Raw genomic sequence first — 18,487 nt, 5'->3', positions numbered from 1 at the left:
CACACACATGCACACACGCACCCTGCTCTTCAGGTGACCTTGACCCAGGGGAGGGGCCCCTCTGAAGCTCCCAGGCCTGCCCAGCCCCCCTCTGTGCCCTGGCCCCCAGGGTGGCTGGAGGGCCCCCACCTCCCCTGGGTCAAGGTCCCCTGAGGAGCTTCCCCCACCCCCCACTTCTCCTGTCACCTGATGGGGCCTCTCAGGAAAGGTCAGCTCGTGACACGTGGGCAAGGCCTGGGTGTGGGGCTTGTCTCGGGGAGACCGCCCACACCACGCTGAACCGCCCAGAGGGGACCCCAGGTCCACTAGGCCAGCGGTGGCCCCGCAGCTGTGTTGCCTGCCCGTCCGCACTGGCTGGGGTGGGGCCCGGCTGCCCGTGGAGGGCACACTCTTGTGGGGCAGCTGCTGGAGGAGACGAGGGCAGGGACGATGACACCCTCCCTGGCAATCACCAGGGCCCTCCCTGAGGGGGTGGGGCGTCTGGCCGGGGCTGAGTGGCGGGTGACCCCATGTGGCCGTGTGTGCGAAAGCAGAACAGTTGTGCACAAGCTCATGGCATCTGGCACCGGGCTGCCGGGTTCGCAGGGGGCTGTCCCGCGGGGCAGAGGGAGGGCCGGCCCCTGGGGTGGGGGTGGACACCCGGCCAGGCGTCTGGAGAAGGGACTGGTCCTGGGGGCAGCCTGGGGGCTGCAGGGGCCTGAGGAGGGGTCTGAACTCAGAGGACATCCGGAAGGACCTGGGGGGGTTCCTTTTGGGGATCCAGAACCTTCTGAAGCCCAGCTACAAGCGGGGGCTCAGGAAGCAGTGTGGGTAGGGGGCGTGGCAGCAATCACGGCAGGGGCTGGGGCATGAGGTGCAGAGGACTGAGCTGGGGACAGACAGGGAAGAGCACCTGCCCCCGCGGGCTGCCAGGCCGGCCCTCAGCGCCCTGAGCGGGTGGCTCCAGACGGTGGGGCGGTGGGGGTGCCAGACCGTGGGAGCAGCTTCAGTGACATAGCGCCCGCGGGTCCTGCCAGAGGACGGGTCCTGCCAGAGGACAGGACCTGCAGGGGCTCGGGCTCCTCCTCCCTTCCACTCGCAGTGACAGACACCCAGAAGCAACGACGCTGCCCACGTTCACGAACATCGTTTTATTCACATACTACTCGTCCACAAACGCGTCTGCGGGGTGAGCGGTCTGGCATGCTGGGGTAGTGCGGGGGGCCGGGGCCCTTTGCAGAGGTGAACCAGCTGGGGTGCGGCAAGGCGGATGCCTGAGCCACGACTGCCAGGGGCCACGACCTGCCAGCTCTTCTTGGCTGGAAGAGGGGACTCGGGCCTGCTGGGCCATCGCCGGCCCGCCACGCCCTCCGCGTCGTGCCCTGCAGCCTGAGCGCAGCTAGGGCAGCCCTGGCCGCCCCTACACGATGCCCTCGGTGCGCTTGCTCCTCCAGACCACCAGCGCCGTCACCAGCAGGGTCACCAGGATGGGGACCACGATGAAGGGGCAGAGGATGCTGTGGGGCGGGTCCTGCACGGCCCTGCCGGAGACGGGGCAGCTCCGGAAGTAGCGCTGGTGGACAGCGATGAAGAACTTGTCCACTTCCGCGTTGGGCCAGAAGCAGCCCAGCTTCCCTGCCGCCAGGCCAGTGCAGTTAGTGAGCTCTCCGTAGCTCCTGCGGGCGGAAAGGGAGGGCATCAGCCCCGGGCAGGCGGGGAACTCAGGCAAGACCGATGCTGGGGGCTCCCTGTCCCCGCACTCATGTGGCAGAGCACCCCAGAAGCCCTGGCACCAAGGCAGTGGCCCTGGCTGGAGGAGCTGAGGGTCCCGGCAGCTCCCAGGGGAGCCCAGCTGTCCTGAACTGGAGGACTGCGGCCGCGTGAGGAGCACCGTGGGGCTCTTGCAGCCCTGTGTGCACCTGGCGTGACCGTGGGGCTCTTGCAGCCCTGTGTGCACCTGGCGTGACCTTGGGGGCTCTTGCAGCCCTGTGTGCACCTGGCATGACCGTGGGGCTCTTGTAGCCCTGTGTGCACCTGGCGTGACCGTGGGGCTCTTGCAGCCCTGTGTGCACCTGGCGTGACCGTGGGGCTCTTGCAGCCCTGTGTGCACCTGGCGTGACCGTGGGGCTCTTGCAGCCCTGTGTGCACCTGGCGTGACCGTGGGGCTCTTGCAGCCCTGTGTGCACCTGGCGTGACCGTGGGGCTCTTGCAGCCCTGTGTGCACCTGGCGTGACCGTGGGGCTCTTGCAGCCCTGTGTGCACCTGGCGTGACCGTGGGGCTCTTGCAGCCCTGTGTGCACTGGCGTGACCGCTGGGCGAGGTCACAGGCCGGGGTCCTCAGGCCTGGGGAGCCAGTGAGAATCCGCAGGCAGCCAGCGTGGTGGCCCCGCAGAGCGCCAGGAGCCATGATGCCCGCTGCACTCTCGGCCACCAGTGGAAACTGAGCCGCCGCCCCGTGCGGTGCCTGGTCATGTCCCATGAGCCCTGCATGGCTCCCGGCCGCGCTGCTGTCCCCACACGCCGAAGAGACGCCAGACAGCCCAGCCGGCTCCCGCCCGGCCGCCATCGGGGAAGCGGAAGGCTGGCTCAGGACCCAAGCAGGACCCCAGGGAGACCACGCTGGTCCCCATGAAGTCCCTGGACTTCTGTGGAGGTGTTCAGAGACGAGCAGCTGAGTCTCTGGCCAGGCTGCTCCGAGGGCAGCCGGTATCAGTGAGGGAGGGGCAGCAGCAAGCGTGCGCGTGCCAGGGAGTGTGTGTGGCCTTGGGGGGGTGACTGTGTTATTTTTCATGTGTGACCCTGTGTGGGTGTGTGGCTGTGTCATTCTCTGTGCGTGTGACCCTGTGTGGGGGTGACCAGGGTGTGACTGTGACATTCTGTGTGTGACCCTGTGTGGGGTGTGACTATGTCATTCTGTGTGTGTGACCCTGTGTGGGGTGTGACTGTGTCATTCTGTGTGTGTGACCCTGTGTGGGGTGTGACTGTGTCATTCTGTGTGTGTGACCCTATGTGGGGTGTGACTGTGTCATTCTGTGTGTGACCCTGTGTGGGGTGTGACTATGTCATTCTGTGTGTGTGACCCTGTGTGGGGTGTGACTGTGTCATTCTGTGTGTGTGACCCTGTGTGGGGTGTGACTGTGTCATTCTGTGTCTGTGACCCTGTGTGGGGTGTGACTGTGTCATTCTGTGTGTGACCCTGTGTGGGGTGTGACTATGTCATTCTGTGTGTGTGACCCTGTGTGGGGTGTGACTATGTCATTCTGTGTGTGTGACCCTGTGTGGGGTGTGACTATGTCATTCTGTGTGTGACCCTGTGTGGGGTGTGACTATGTCATTCTGTGTGTGACCCTGTGTGGGGTGTGACTATGTCATTCTGTGTGTGACCCTGTGTGGGGGTGTGATTGTGTTTCTGGGTGACCCTATGTGGGGTGTGACTATGTCATTCTGTGTGTGTGACCCTGTGTGGGGTGTGACTATGTCATTCTGTGTGTGTGACCCTGTGTGGGGTGTGACTATGTCATTCTGTGTGTGACCCTGTGTGGGGTGTGACTATGTCATTCTGTGTGTGACCCTGTGTGGGGTGTGACTATGTCATTCTGTGTGTGTGACCCTGTGTGGAGTGTGACTATGTCATTCTGTGTGTGACCCTGTGTGGGGTGTGACTGTTCATTCTGTGTGTATGACCCTGTGTGGGGTGTGACTATGTCATTCTGTGTGTGTGACCCTGTTTGGGGTGTGACTGTGTCATTCTGTGTGTGACCCTGTGTGGGGTGTGACTGTGTCATTCTGTGTGTGTGACCCTGTGTGAGGTGTGACTATGTCATTTGTGTGTGTGACCCTGTGTGGGGTGTGACTGTGTCATTCTGTGTGTGTGACCCTATGTGGGGTGTGACTGTGTCATTCTGTGTGTGACCCTGTGTGGGGTGTGACTATGTCATTCTGTTTGTGTGACCCTGTGTGGGGTGTGACTATGTCATTCTGTGTGTGACCCTGTGTGGGGTGTGACTATGTCATTCTGTGTGTGTGACCCTGTGTGGGGTGTGATTGTTCATTCTGTGTGTATGACCCTGTGTGGGGTGTGACTGTGTCATTCTGTGTGTGTGACCCTGTGTGGGGTGTGACTATGTCATTCTGTTTGTGTGTCCCTGTGTGGGGTGTGACTATGTCATTCTGTGTGTGACCCTGTGTGGGGTGTGACTATGTCATTCTGTGTGTGTGACCCTGTGTGGGGGTGTGATTGTTCATTCTGTGTGTATGACCCTGTGTGGGGTGTGACTGTGTCATTCTGTGTGTGTGACCCTGTGTGGGGTGTGACTCTGTCATTCTGTGTGTGTGACCCTGTGTGGGGTGTGACTATGTCATTCTGTGTGCGACCCTGTGTGGGGTGTGACTATGTCATTCTGTGTGTGTGACCCTGTGTGGGGTGTGACTATGTCATTCTGTGTGTGACCCTGTGTGGGGTGTGACTATGTCATTCTGCGTGTGACCCTGTGTGGGGGTGTGATTGTTCATTCTGTGTGTATGACCCTGTGTGGGGTGTGACTGTGTCATTCTGTGTGTGTGACCCTGTGTGGGGTGTGACTCTGTCATTCTGTGTGTGTGACCCTGTGTGGGGTGTGACTATGTCATTCTGTGTGCGACCCTGTGTGGGGTGTGACTATGTCATTCTGTGTGTGACCCTGTGTGGGGTGTGACTATGTCATTCTGTGTGTGACCCTGTGTGGGGTGTGACTATGTCATTCTGCGTGTGACCCTGTGTGGGGGTGTGATTGTGTTATTCTGGGTGACCCTGTGTGTGTGACCCTGTGTGGGGTGTGACTGTGTCATTCTGTGTGTGACCCTGTGTGGGGTGTGACTGTGTCATTCTGTGTGTGACCCTGTGTTGGGGTGTGATTGTGTTATTCTGGGTGACCCTGTGTGTGTGACCCTGTGTGAGGTGTGACTGTGTCATTCTCCATGTGGGACCCTGTGTGGCAGTATGACTGTTATTCTGTAGGTGTGACCCTGTGTGTGTGACCCTGTGTGGGGTGTGACTGTGTCATTCTCTGTGTGGGACCCTGTGTGGGGGTGTGATTGTGTTATTCTGGGTGACCCTGTGTGTGTGAGACCCTGTGTGAGGTGTGACTGTGTCATTCTCTGTGTGGGACCCTGTGTGGCAGTATGACTGTTATTCTGTAGGTGTGACCCTGTGTGGGGTGTGACTGTGTCATTCTCCATGTGGGACCCTGTGTGGCAGTATGACTGTGTTATTCTGTAGGTGTGACCCTGTGTGTGTGACCCTGTGTGGGGTGTGACTGTGTCATTCTCTGTGTGGGACCCTGTGTGGCAGTATGACTGTTATTCTGTAGGTGTGACCCTGTGTGGGGTGTGACTGTGTCATTCTCTGTGTGGGACCCTGTGTGGGGGTGTGATTGTGTTATTCTGGGTGACCCTGTGTGTGTGACCCTGTGTGGGGTGTGACTGTGTCATTCTCCATGTGGGACCCTGTGTGGCAGTATGACTGTTATTCTGTAGGTGTGACCCTGTGTGGGGTGTGACTGTGTCATTCTCCATGTGGGACCCTGTGTGGCAGTATGACTGTGTTATTCTGTAGGTGTGACCCTGTGTGTGTGACCCTGTGTGGGGTGTGACTGTGTCATTCTCCATGTGGGACCCTGTGTGGCAGTATGACTGTTATTCTGTAGGTGTGACCCTGTGTGGGGTGTGACTGTGTCATTCTCTGTGTGGGACCCTGTGTGGCAGTATGACTGTGTTATTCTGTAGGTGTGACCCTGTGTGGGGTGTGACTGTGTCATTCTCTGTGTGGGACCCTGTGTCGATTTCCGCACGGGCCTCTCCCAACCCTTATCCCAGAGTGTGGCTTCAGGTGCCTTAGCCCACAGGTGTGGCCTTGACCAGCACCAGCCAGGCTGGAGGGCAGGGAGTGGAGGTGGCCATGCTGTGGGGTCAACGCAGGACGTGGGAATCAAGTGCCCTATTGCAGCGTGGGAAACTGAGGCGCAGAGATGGCGCCATCTCGCAGGGTAGAGCCAGACTGTGCCAGCTCCCGCTGTCCCCAAACCCTGCCTTCTCCCCTGGAACTCTCACTCCACGAAGGGAAGGAAGGCCCTTATGGAGGCTGAGCGGGGCCCGGAGACTGTTCTCAGGGACTGGTGGTCTCATGGGGCTCTTGGTGGCACTTCAGTGTTGTCATCATCGCCATGACAACTGCTGCCATTGCCAACACTCACTAAGTGCTCATCGTGTCAGGCACGGCGGGCTCAGCGGGTTCTGTGTGTGATCTCATTTTTTCCCAGGCACTGCTGTCACCTGTCATTTTACAGAAGGAGAAATAGGGGTTTAGGAAGGTTCCGGAGCTGCCGGTGGGAAGGCCGGGGCACGAGTGCCGGGGGCCGGCTGCAGGGTCCTCACACCTCACCGCTCACTGTCCCCTCCTGCTGTGGATCCAGCCACAGCTTGGACACGTCCTTGTCTGGGCCCACATCCCCCTCGCTGCGGGTGGAGGCTGCACTGGGCGTCCGTGAGCCCTGAGGCCAGCACAGGCCTGTCTGCCCCGGGGGCGGCTCAGGCTCCTCGAGGGCAGGCGCAGTGCCCTTCACCTGCGTCCCTGCAGTGCCAGCTGGGTGCCGGCATGCCTGGCGGGGGCCCTGCCGGCGCCAGTTTAGAGGTCGTGCGTCTGGGAAGACCGAGCTCTGCGCCACAGCACAGCAAGGCCCGGAGCCCGTGACGTCGGTTTCAATTCTGGTGACCTGGGGTCCCCCCGAGGAAGGCCCCAGGATCGTGTAACTGTGGAGGCACGAGTCTGACACACGCCATGCAGCTGGAGGTGGGCGTGAGTCCGGTGGCCATGGGGCCTGTGACCCGGGGAGTCTGGAGGGCCCCACATTGCCCGAGAATGCCGGGTTGCCGGTGCAGTTTCTCTGCCACTTTGAACAGTTGACATGCGGTTTCGAGAAGGTGAATCACCGCTGCTTCTGCTTAGGGCGTAGCAGGCAGCGTTGCTCCCGTCCGAACACAACGGAACAGCTGGAGAAACTACGAATCGTGCCTTTGCTGGCGTCTGCTGGAGAGCGGAGGCTGCGAGGCAAGGAACTCACTCGAATTTCGACACGGGACTGTCCCACCCGTGGCAAAGCCGGGGGAGGGGAGGCACAGGCCCACCCCACAGGTAGGAGGAAGTCTGCTAACTACTAAACTGCCAAGGCCAAGCGTGGGCTGGAGGGTCCGTCTCCACTTGCCCTAGACTCGCCACTCTCTCCCACGAGGCTCCCCCGGGTGCTCGTGGGAAAGGCTGGGGGCGGCACAAACCCCGGACGTTTCCTGAGCCCTTCTCGGCAAGAAGGGAGCCTCAGGCCCCTGGAGGAAGAGCATAAACCTCCCGCCCGCAGGCGCAAAGGAGCTCATCAGAGGGTGGGGACCGGCCCAACGCCCTTCCCACTGTCCCAGGCTCTCCTCCCAGGAAGCAAACGCCTGAAGCTGCGCAAGGAAGGGCAGCAAAGCCTGCCACCCCTGGGACACAGGCAGAGACACACTATGGCCGGGGGAGGATAAGAAAGAACTCTCTTCCCTTGGGAGGGCGCCAGGAAACTGTCCTGGGCCTAGGATCCTGCACGATTCCAAACGGAGGTCTCCTACCACCGGGGAAGGGACAGGAGGCTCTCACTGAAGCCCCCCGCAGATGTAAGGCAGAGTTTGGCCACCACAGGGAGGAGGGGCAGGAATGCTGAGGCCGAGAGCACAGGCCTTTCTAAACGGAAGCTGGATCAGGACACAGAGAACCCTTCCCCGTGTCCCCAGTGCGACCCTGGCACAGAATAACAAGCAGCAGCCAACTGCCGCTGGGAGAAGGTAGGGAGAGACCCAGGCTGCGGCACAGGCAGGCAAGGGACGGCGGACAGCTGAGGGCGGGGCACCACGCTGGGGAGCATCCTCCAGAGCCCCGGCCCCCGCTCTGAGCACAAGGCGATGGCAGCCCACTGCTAGCGGTACTGGAGGCCTGTGCTGCACTGAAGGCAACCATAGCAACAAGAAGTCCCAAACCCATCTCCGTTCTTGACAAGATTGACTCAAACCCCACGCTGACAGCCTGACAGAACAGAAGAGGCTTACTCATTTCCCAATGTAAATACTATTTATCTCGATCTCTTCTGTCCTACACATTCAACGAAAAATTATGTTCTGTTTAAATGCAACAAAAGCCAACCAACCCATTGCCAAGAGGCAAAACGACCAGTAGAATAAGACTCAGAGATGACCTAGATGTAACCATCAGCAGGGAACTTAAAGTGGTTTGTATGATAAAGGGTCTGGTGGGAAAGGCAGACAATATGCAAGAGCAGACGGAGAGTTTCAGCAGAGAAATGCAAACTCTAGGTCAAACACACAAGGACACTTACCAGAAAAAAACCACGGAATCAGAAAGAACTGCTTTGATGGGCTCAGCAGACATGACAACTGAGGAAAGAGTGAAGAAAGGCCAGTAGAAATCACTCAAACTGAAACACAGAAAGAAAGAAAAGTGGGGAAGAACCACAACAGAACACCTAAGATTGTGCAGAATAACATTATAAATGGCATTGACTCCAACTCACTATTCGAGTCCCAGAAGGGGGAGAAGGAATGGAGCTGAAGAAATATTTGAAAAGACAATGGCTGAGATTTTCCAGAAAAAAATGAAAGGTATCATAATTGCAAATCCAGGAATCTCAAAGAACCCCAAACAGGACAAGAAACAAGGCAACAGCAACAACAAATAACCCTGTAGACATATCAAAGCCAAACTACCAAAAAACAAAGAAAAATCTCCAAGTCCTTCGGAGAACAAAGACACACACTGAGGAGCAGTGACAGGAGTTACAGCAGACTTCTTCCCGGAGACCGGGCAGGCGGGAGACGGCAGGCGACATCTCTAAAGTGCTGGAGGGCAGCGTGGGGGGACACACTCTGGTCAGCCCAGAATTATATGCCCAGCAAAACTACCTTTCAAACATGAGGTTGAAATAAGAACCCTTTCAGAAAAAAAAAGAAGCCGAGAGAATTCACTGCCGGCACACCTGTGCCACAGGGAATGTTCAAGAAAGTTCTTCAGTCAAAAGAATATACCAGAAAGAATTTTGGAGCCACACAAAGAAATGACGAGCTCCAGAAATAGTAAAAGTGAAGATAATTAAAAGGCGCTTTTTCTTATTTTTAATCTAGAATGTGAATAAATGGGGCGGAGGCCACACATCAAGTGTGAGGAGGCCCTCAGGGGGTTCTAAGAGGCTGCATAGAAAAAGTGGGGGCCCCTCTACCCCAGGTCCTACTACACAGTCACTGTATTTCCTGCCTGGCTGCCCCCTGGGTCACTGCCAAGTGCACGGGGTCTCCCTCAGCCCATGCAAGGGCCAAGTGGATGAGGCTCGGGCCGGGAGGCAGAGGGTGTGGGAGACATCCCCACCGCTCGCTGGCACCCAGATGCGTGGCCTCTCCGGGTGAGCAGGACTCAGGCTGCAAGGAGAAAAGGGAGGTGGAGAAAGCTGCAGGAAGCCGTGCAGGCTGGTCTCATCGTGAGGAAGTACAAATCAGCGCCTACCCAGTGGCTGGCGCACGGTGAGTGCAACGTGCGTTAGGTGTTGTCGTTGAAAAGCCAAGTCCAGCCTTCTCAGCTGTTGCTGACCAACCGCTGGGCCACACGGCAGCGGACACGGGTTCGAGGGGGCATCGGCTTCCTGACCTCAGACCCTGGGACCCACCAGACTCACGGGCAGTTTCTGGAGCTCCGCGGACCCAGCGACAGGTGCTCCTGAACATTGTCCCCCATCCTCTGTGGGCCGAGGGGTGGAGCTGGGATGTCTATACAAGGAGCCGTTGCCATCTCTGGCCAACTGGGGCAGGAAGGAGCCCTGGGCTCGGGAAGCCGCGTGACCACAGACCCCGCGCCGGGGCTGAGCGTGCGGGGGCCGTTCTGGGACCGGCGCCCTCTCCTTGATGCGACAGGCTTCTAGACTGAAAAGCCACTCACGTCTAAAAATATCTCCAGTGTGCACTCGGCTGCCCACTTCATCCTGCTTATTTATACAGAAGTGACAGCTGAAACTTTCAATAAATGCCGTGAGCTCCGTCAGCAGGAATGTGATAAAAGAGCTCCCCGGGGACTGCAAACATTCTTCTGCACAAACGCACTAGTGCTGACCGAAGGACCCAAAACAGTCGTAAAAATACTCTGGCCCCTAAATAGTCGTAAAAATACTCTGGCTTGACCTCTCTGAAGTTGCCGTTCTCATGTCACTGAATAATTATCCTTTTTTGGCTAGGACTTTCTATTCTGGGACCGTAAGCGAACTTTACTTGGAATGTTCCGGAATACCATGGTGGGAGTTTCCAAAGCATCTGGCTCCCAAGTCAAGGCTCCGGGCACTGTGATGCACGGTTGCTTACTTGCTGGCGAGAAAGTATGCCCCCTGACGCCCACAGTGAGTCGTCTGCTCTGGGGACACCCTGTGGTTGCGGCTGTCCCCCCAACCAGCCCTAATATGAAGTATCTGAGCCTGGGCCCTGGCACTCCACGGACCTGGCTCTAACCTCAGCTCCACGGCTTACTCTGCAGACCCCGTCTCCCCTGTTCCAGCCCTGGTCTCCTCACGTTAAAGTGCAGAGACAGGCAGTCGCCCGACAGGGGACAGGGTGGGCCAAATTAAAAGAGGCAGAGAAAGGCCAGGCGTGGTGGCTCACGCCTGTAATCCTAGCATCCTGGGAGGCCGAGGCAGGCAGATTGCTCGAGGTGAGGAGTTCAAAACCAGCCTGAGCGAGACCTCGTCTCTACTAAAAATAGAAAGAAATTAATTGACCAACTAAAAAAATATATATACAAAAAATTAGCCAGGCATGGTGGCGCATGCCTGTAGTCCCAGCTACTCGGGAGGCTGAGGCAGGAGGATTGCTTGAGCCCAGGAGTTGGAGGTTGCTGTGAGCTAGGCTGATGCCACAGCACTCACTCTAGCCTGGGCAACAAAGTGAGACTGGCTCAAAAAAAAAAGAGGCAGAGGACCCAACTCATAGTAGGTACCACTCCGTGGAAGTTTTCTCACTGCCTCTTCCCCGACAACTAGTGTGTGGCTCATAAGATATAAATTTTTAATCCATAAACTCAAGCAAAAATTGACGAGGCAACACGTGTCTGAATGCTCAGAAAGGAAGCACTGTTGGATTTCGGTTCAGTCCATCCGCACCTGGGTCTGCCTCCGCCACCCCGGGTGGTTCATTCAGAGCCTGGTGGCTGCCAGCAGTTTCCCCACCTCCGGGTGGGGAGGGGTGCCACCCCCTGGCCTCCTGGCAGTCAGAGCAGGTGACCCACCGCAAGGCTGGCAGAGGAGCCTGCCAAAGAGCCAGACTGGCAAGGGGGTATTCAGATAGGGACCCGTGTGGTGGCCTCAAGACAGGGAGGGACACCCATGGGGCGTTTGCCAAACGTTTCTTTTGGAAATGCTAATAAGCATCTGCACAAAATTTCTGACCTCACTAATAAAAAAGAAAAGATCAAACATCCCAACGGCACTTGTCTTAAAAATGAGAATACTCCTCGCTGCTGGGGAAGGCGCGGGGAAATGGGGCAGGCACTCACGTCATGGATGATTAGTTGGTACGAACAGCCATTTGGCAGTGTGTCCCAACAACTTCAGAATCACGGACACCCTCTGACCGGATATTTCCATTTTTGGGAATTGCCCCAAGTTAATGATGTGAAACGCAGACAACAGCGATGGAAGAAGGGTCCGCTGCAGATTTACAGTTATGAAACCTGCACACGCTGTGACGGGGCAGTTGCGACAGAGACTGTCGTCAAGGGGCTCTGCTGTGCAGCTGTTAAAGTCGTATATGGGAAGAACGTTTAAGATGCAGGGAATGTGTTCTAGAGTCGAACAAAGGCAGCGGCAGGTCCGGCCAGGTTCCACAGAGCGGCCCAGTGTCAAGCGGCCCGCGTGGAGGACAACACCGGAACGCTAACAGGCTGTGAGCGCTGGAACGACACCGATTTGAAGGACTTTTATTCTCTCATCTCGGCTTTTTTTCAGATTTTCCAAGTTTTCTACAGTGAGCATACGTTATTTTTATCAGCACATTAAATAGCTTATTTTAGGAAAGTGGCCCACAGGTCAATGTGTCTGCATCTGCGGCCGCTGTGCCTCCTTTGAGCGACAGCTCCGGCCTGGGACCAGGACTCAGACGGGCAGGGCTGGGCAGCAGGGCGCCGAGTGGTGACGCACGTGGGACCCCAGCCGCCTGGTCCGCTCCCCGAGAGGGGACAGGGCGTCGGGCCTCTACGGTCTTGGTGGCCCCGGGGCGCGAAATGTGGATCCTGATGGCGGTGGCAGGGATTGGATGCGGAATTCCCGGGGTCGGGGCGAGGGTGGCAAGTGAGGTATGCGCGGTGGGACCCCCTTCCCACTTCCTCGCCCAGCCCGCTCCGGCCCAGGCCACCAGATGGCGCCCCCTCCACGGGGACCACGGCCTCCCCATCTCTTCCTCCTCCTCCCCTCCCCCCCCCCCCCCCCCCCGCCCGCCCCGGCCCGCAGCCTGCATGCCCACGGAGCCCCCCAGCCCCTCCTGGCCCAGAGCAGCCTCACCAGCGTCATGGTCACCCGCAATGCTCCTTCCCCGGGCCGGGGCTGAGACGTCTGACACCATGACGCCCCCATCTGAAGCCCTGGCCCATTCCTGGTGGTCAGGGGCTCCCCTCCCCAAGGCCCCCCACCCCGGCATCGCGGTGCCCGGGGAGGCGAGTGACTCCCGATCGGTTGCTGCAGCTCACAACACACCGGCTCCCACTTTTCCCACTGGGCGTAGGGGGGCCTGGCCTCCCGCACCCCAAGTCCGGAGCAGCTGCCAGGCCCCTCCCGGATTCTCTGCACCAGGCTCAGCCCGCCAAGGGCCCTCGAGACTTGTGTCCCCGACCAGGCTGAAGACCGTGTCCGTGGCCTGTTAGGAACCGGCCATACAGAAACTTTGTCTGCGTTTACAGCCGCTCCCGTCCTGGCATCCCCGCCTCCTGTCGGATCAGCGGCATTAGATTCCCACAGGAGCCCGGACCCTACTGGAAACTGCACATAGGAGGGATGTAGGTTGCGCACTCCTATGAGGATCTAACGCCTGGTGATCGGAGGTGGGGGCTGCAAATACAGGTGACCATCAGCAGAGAGGTGTGATCGCACAGGAAATGTCACGGGCTTGAAGCATCCTGAAACCATCCCCGTGCCCCACTCCCTCGTCCGTGGAAAAGCTGTCTTCCATGAAACTGGTGCCAAAAAGGTTGGGGACCACTGCTCCAGGCCACAGCCCTCACCCTGGGGCCGCCCTACCCCCACTGCCCACCCCGCTCCTCCGTGCTCCACACCATCAGGGGCCAGTGCTCCTCCTCGCACCTGTGGTGCTGGAGTCTAAAGCCTTGCTCTGACCCCACCTCTCCACGGTCGGCTGGACCCCTCCCTCTCATTAGCCACACTGGAGCCACACTGGCCAGTGTTTCTGCCTCAGGCCCTTTGCACGTCCTGTTCTTTCTACCTGGAAAGCTCTCAACCCCACCATCCCAGGGCCAGCCTCTGCTCATCCCTCATTTAAATGTCACTTCCTCAGAAAGGCCTTTCTTGACGCTCTAATCATGCTTGGCTCCCCTAGTAAAGTGGGGTTTTCCTTCTCAGGTGTGTCTTACTTTGTACCTGTACTTTATTCATGTGACTATTCACTCACTGTTGGTCTCAACAATTAGACAGTAAATCCCATCTGGGCAGGGAAACCAAGAAGAAAAGGTCCCACATACGCCGTCCAGAGCAGTCACCTCAAGGGCAAAGTGAAACACAAGCTAAAGGAAGAGAGCGGGCCCGGCGTGCCCGGGAGAGGCGGGCAGGTGCGTGGAGGCAGCCTTCCCAGCAGGCATGGCAGCGTCCGGCTGCAAAGACAGCAACTGTGGCAAACGGACACGGGCACCGAGAGGCTCAGCACAGCACCGCGACACGGCAGGGCGAGGAAGACGAGACAGAGTTGACAGTGGCTTCATGTGGACATGCCGCTCAAGGTGAGGCAGATAAGAAGTGGTACAAAATGATTATCAAAAATAAAATGAATAAACTTGGCTCGGAGACTATACGATGAAGGTTCTTTTCTACAGAGAAGCAACAATCTTTTCAGAAGTCCCTGGGTCCACATGAGGCTGTAAAGGAAAAGCCAGCAAATTCCCAGACTAGAAATCGTAAGTCAGTATTCTTTGACTATAATATTAAAAACTAAAAATCAGTAAGAAAAAGGATGGAATCTCCATAAATGAAAGATCATTTAAGTCATTTTGGAGTCACACAAGAATTTAAGAATTCAATTACAGGCTGTTAAGAAAATAACGGCCATATTACATGTAAAAATTAGTGGAATAGGGCCAAAACTGAATTCCGAGAAAAATTCATACTTGTAAATTAAGCAAAAGGAAATAAAAATAAATAAGTACCAAATCAAGACATTTTTAACACATTAACACACTGACTGCAATGTGAGTTGTATTTAACTCAGGCTAGCTTTGAGCCCTGGGCCTTGTGAGCAAAACCTGCAGCTGGTTCCTGAAAATCTTACTTATTGATATTCTTATTGTTGCAATTAATACTGACAGTTTCATTCTAAACACATGGACTGCATTGTGTATTACTCATGTACAGAAAACCATAAAAAATAACAAATTAGAAAGGATTGTTTTGTCTTAATAAAACACTGTGGCCCCAGGGAAAAAATACTTTTTTCTAGTGTGGCAGTCAATGTGTTAAAAAGAACAAAATGAACCTTTCCAACAGGCAAAAAATTTAAGTTCATCAGTAATCATGAAAAATGAATATTTGTTGACATATTGAAAACAATAAAATGGATAAGTTCAATTGCTGATTTTTTTTTTTAAGAGACAAGGTCACACTGTTGCACAGGCTGGAGTACAGTGCCCAATCGTACCTCACTGTAACCTTTAACTCCTGGGCTCAAAGGATCCTCCTGCCTCAGCCTCCCAAATAGCTGGGTCTACAGGTCAGCACCACTATGCCTGCCAAGTCTTTCTTATTTTTTGTAGAGAAAGGGTCTTGATATGTTGTTGCCCAGGCTGGTCTTGAACTCCTGGGCGATACTCCCCACCTTGGCTTCCCCAAATGCCAGGATTATAGGTGTGAACCACCATGCCTGGCCAATGGATGATTCTTTAGAAAAAATAGCTACAATGAAATAGACACATTTCTGGATAATATAATCTAGAAAAAAAGCAGAGAAAACACCAATATACAAAACCACAGAGAGGAGAATACTAGAAAAAGTATAAGAGATTATTAACATGTAAAAAAAAGTGTGTTGAAAATTGGAAAATCCTTGATGAATTGGGATACTTTGGGGGAAATTATATACTATCAAGTATTGACCTAAAAAGTAGAAAATCTGAGGAAAAAAAAAAGGAAAATGTTATTAAAGAATTACTGCCCCAAAAGGTATTAGATCCAAGCAGTTCTTCCAAATTCTTAAGATCACAGAAAAAGACGTCAAGCTTCCCAGTTCATGCAAACAAGTTAACAAACTCCGGTCCCAAACCCAAAGGCGTGCCATGTGCCTGGGGCATGCACCCATGGAGGGAACAGGTGCCCTTCACTTCCACTTATAAACATACCCAGAAGAGTCTATAAAATCGCCAGCGAGTCTCATCTAGCTGTATAGAACGCCCTAAAGGCGGCTGATTTCAGCAATGCTTTAAATCTGTTATGACAGCATCACACTTCCACACGCCAAAGGAAAAAAAACATCATTTCAACACATGCTGAGGCGGCATTTGATTCAACATTCATTTCTGACTTAAAAAAGAAAGCAACCACCACAATCTTGAAAACCGCGCAGAGGCTCTTTTCTTAATGTGATAAAAACCTCTCTCTCTCTCAGTTCAATCATGAGCCTCACATGTATCTCGGGGACCCTGGAGGCACCTCATGACAGTCAGGAAAGGTGTCGCTCAGGTTTAGGCGGTCAGGTCTGTCTTCTCCCTTGTGGTTTCCGTCCAGGAGTCTATAAATAGTCACGGAGGGACCCAGCCAGGGCAGGGAGAGTCTGGCCACGCACCGCTACTTCCCCTGTGTTCAGAGCCACGCTGGGCTGGCCGGGCGCCAGGCAGGGAGCAGCAGGCGGGCCGGCTCGTCCCTGCGGAGCCTGGGCTGCGGCGTGGGCCGGTGAGGCCGGCTTCCCGCAGTGTCTGCCCAGCGCTGCTGTAGGCAGGAGAAACACGGCATCTTTTGTTTCTCTCCGCGCTGGGGGAATGTATAAGGAAGACTTGTTGACTGATTGACAACACTTCGCTGCAGCACCCCGTCACCATCCTGGGAACAGGCACTGGGCCCGAGGGGCCGAGCCCGCCGTGCGCACCCGGCACGCACACGGAGCAGCGGCCCCGCACCCCTGTGCTCGGCAGGAGTGAGGGGACGGCGGACACTGCACAGATGCCCCCACACCAGGAGGGTCACAGAGAACCCAGTCAAACTGGGGGAGCCCTCACACATCCGAGCTGGCCCAGGGATGCCCAGGCTCATGGCCTACTGCACGGCTCAGCCAGGAATGTCATCGCTGGCATGAGTGTCACCGCTGCGTGCAAATGAACACTTTGCCAGGATCCTAATAGGGTTATCTGCCTACGTCGTACAACTGGGACTTCCGACATCTCAGCAAAAATGTTTTCCCAGGGAGCACTCCAAGGAATGTCCCAGCAGAGCGTGCGTCACCAAGGTTTCCACTGAGACTCCTGGTCAATAAACAACAAAAGCGCCACCGCCGGCTTCCCGAGACACCTGCCGAGTCTCGGAGGGCGAGTCCGCCCCACACCTTGGTTACCTGCCAAATATTGCATTTCCCCGACCACCGACCGGCGCTGCTTGCTGGGCAAGGAGGACAAAGGCCTCTCTCTTTTAGGAGAAGGAAAAATATGAACAAAGCACAGAAGAAAGAACCTCGGGAGGGTTCAAGGTAACGAGGAAGAGGCATGGAAACGGGCCAGTGTTTTCACTGCTGCGTAGGAGGCAGCAAAGGATTCCCCCCGCCACGCTCCAGGCCCGTGGGAACCCGCTAGTACTAAACGGCAGGCTCGCGCTGGTGACTGGTGACCCGGGAGGGCGCCGGCCCTCCCCGCGCCTTGCACGGAAAGCAGACGTGGCACCAGGCCTCCAGGCCTCCTCCGCGCCGCTGCTCCCCTCACCGCCCGCTGGGGCCCTGGCTTCGGCCCCCTCCCCTGTCTTAGGCCCTGTCAGTCTCTTCCTTTCCTGGCCTGAAGGGAGCCTGCGTCTCCCAGCCCGGAACATGCCGGAAAGGAAACTTTGCAGCAGGCTTCTGGGCCCAGGCCGGCGTGGGAAAGGCTGCCGGGGGAGCGCCCCGACTCCCAGCGCAGGAGCACCCCACGCTCCCACCGGCGCCGCGCCTCGAGCACGTGTCCGCCCCAGGGCTGACCGCAGCCCTGGACGCCGGAGGGACTCTCGGCCTGGCGTGTGCCCCGTCTCTCCCCCGCTGGGACGACCTGCCTCTCGGGTCCTTGCTGGGGGGCAGCGGCTGTCGCAGCGGGGCCGTGGGAGAGGCTGGTGGGGCGGAAGCACTGCTCTTCTCTTGACACCCCCAGTCTGCTGCCCGCTCCTGGGGGCCTGGTCTGGCAGTCCCCAGCCCCGTGCCCCAGCGCCGTGCAACCAGCCTCGGGCCTTTGGACGTGCTTACTCCGACTCAGTCCTTGCGTCCCGACCCTGTCCCTCTTGTCTGACGGCAGCCGCCTGTGTGCTGCCGCCTCCCTCCCCGGACGATGGCCTCCAGGAGGCCAGGGAGGCCCACGCTGTGCCCTGCTGGAGCCTGGCGCCCCTCCTGCAAGCGCACAGCAGGGCTCAGTAGATGACAGGGACGACCATGAGGCTGATGGGCCTGAGCCTCCAGTGCCACTGGAGGACGCTGTCCTGGGCCCTGCTCCCAAGCCTGGGGCTGGAGCGGGGTGGCTGTGGTCACCGGCCCCGTGAGCCTGGGCTGCCTTGGGGCCCCCAGGCACCCCCACGCCTCTCAGAAGCACGGTCTGCGGTCTGTGCGTTCAGAATTGAGGCTGTAACCTCTGCCCGTTCCTGGGAGGGCGGCAGGGGTCTTGCGAGTCCTTGCCCAGCGCAGGCTTCCTCGGCTGGGCCCGCCTGCGGAGAAGCACCGCTGGGGGAGCAGGGGGCGCCTCAGGGAGAAGCGAGGGGCCTCCCTGCACCCTGGGGGGGTCATACCCTCGGGACCCAGGGCCACAGAGGGGCGGGGGAGGCCCAGGCTGGCCGGCAGATGCACGCTGGCCCTGGGGAGAGGTCAGGCCCAGTGCGCCCCCAGCAACTGATGGATACCCCATGACTAAGAGTGTGCTCCATAGGGGTGTCCAGTGAAATGGGGACCGCTGAGGCTGGGGCAGATGGCCCACACGCCCCCGTGGCTGGCTGTGTCCCCTGAGGACAACAGATCACACCCGCAAGAGGGTTCA

General features: G+C 57.3%; 1 protein-coding gene across 1 annotated transcript in view; it reads right to left on the bottom strand.

Annotated features, from left to right (window-relative positions):
- Positions 1-1,115: 1,115 nt before the first annotated feature.
- Positions 1,116-18,487, bottom strand: part of RAMP1 (receptor activity modifying protein 1) — a 48,018-nt gene continuing 30,646 nt past the window's right edge. Inside the window, exon 3 of the mRNA XM_012755707.3 lies at positions 1,116-1,655. Coding sequence (XP_012611161.2) covers positions 1,400-1,655 — 256 coding nt within the window. The 3' untranslated portion in view covers positions 1,116-1,399. The remainder of the gene's footprint in view (positions 1,656-18,487) is intronic.

This window comes from Microcebus murinus, chromosome 8, assembly GCF_040939455.1.
Source record: "Microcebus murinus isolate Inina chromosome 8, M.murinus_Inina_mat1.0, whole genome shotgun sequence".
Lineage (NCBI taxonomy): Eukaryota > Metazoa > Chordata > Mammalia > Primates > Cheirogaleidae > Microcebus > Microcebus murinus.
This window is presented reverse-complemented; position numbering and strand designations above follow the sequence as displayed.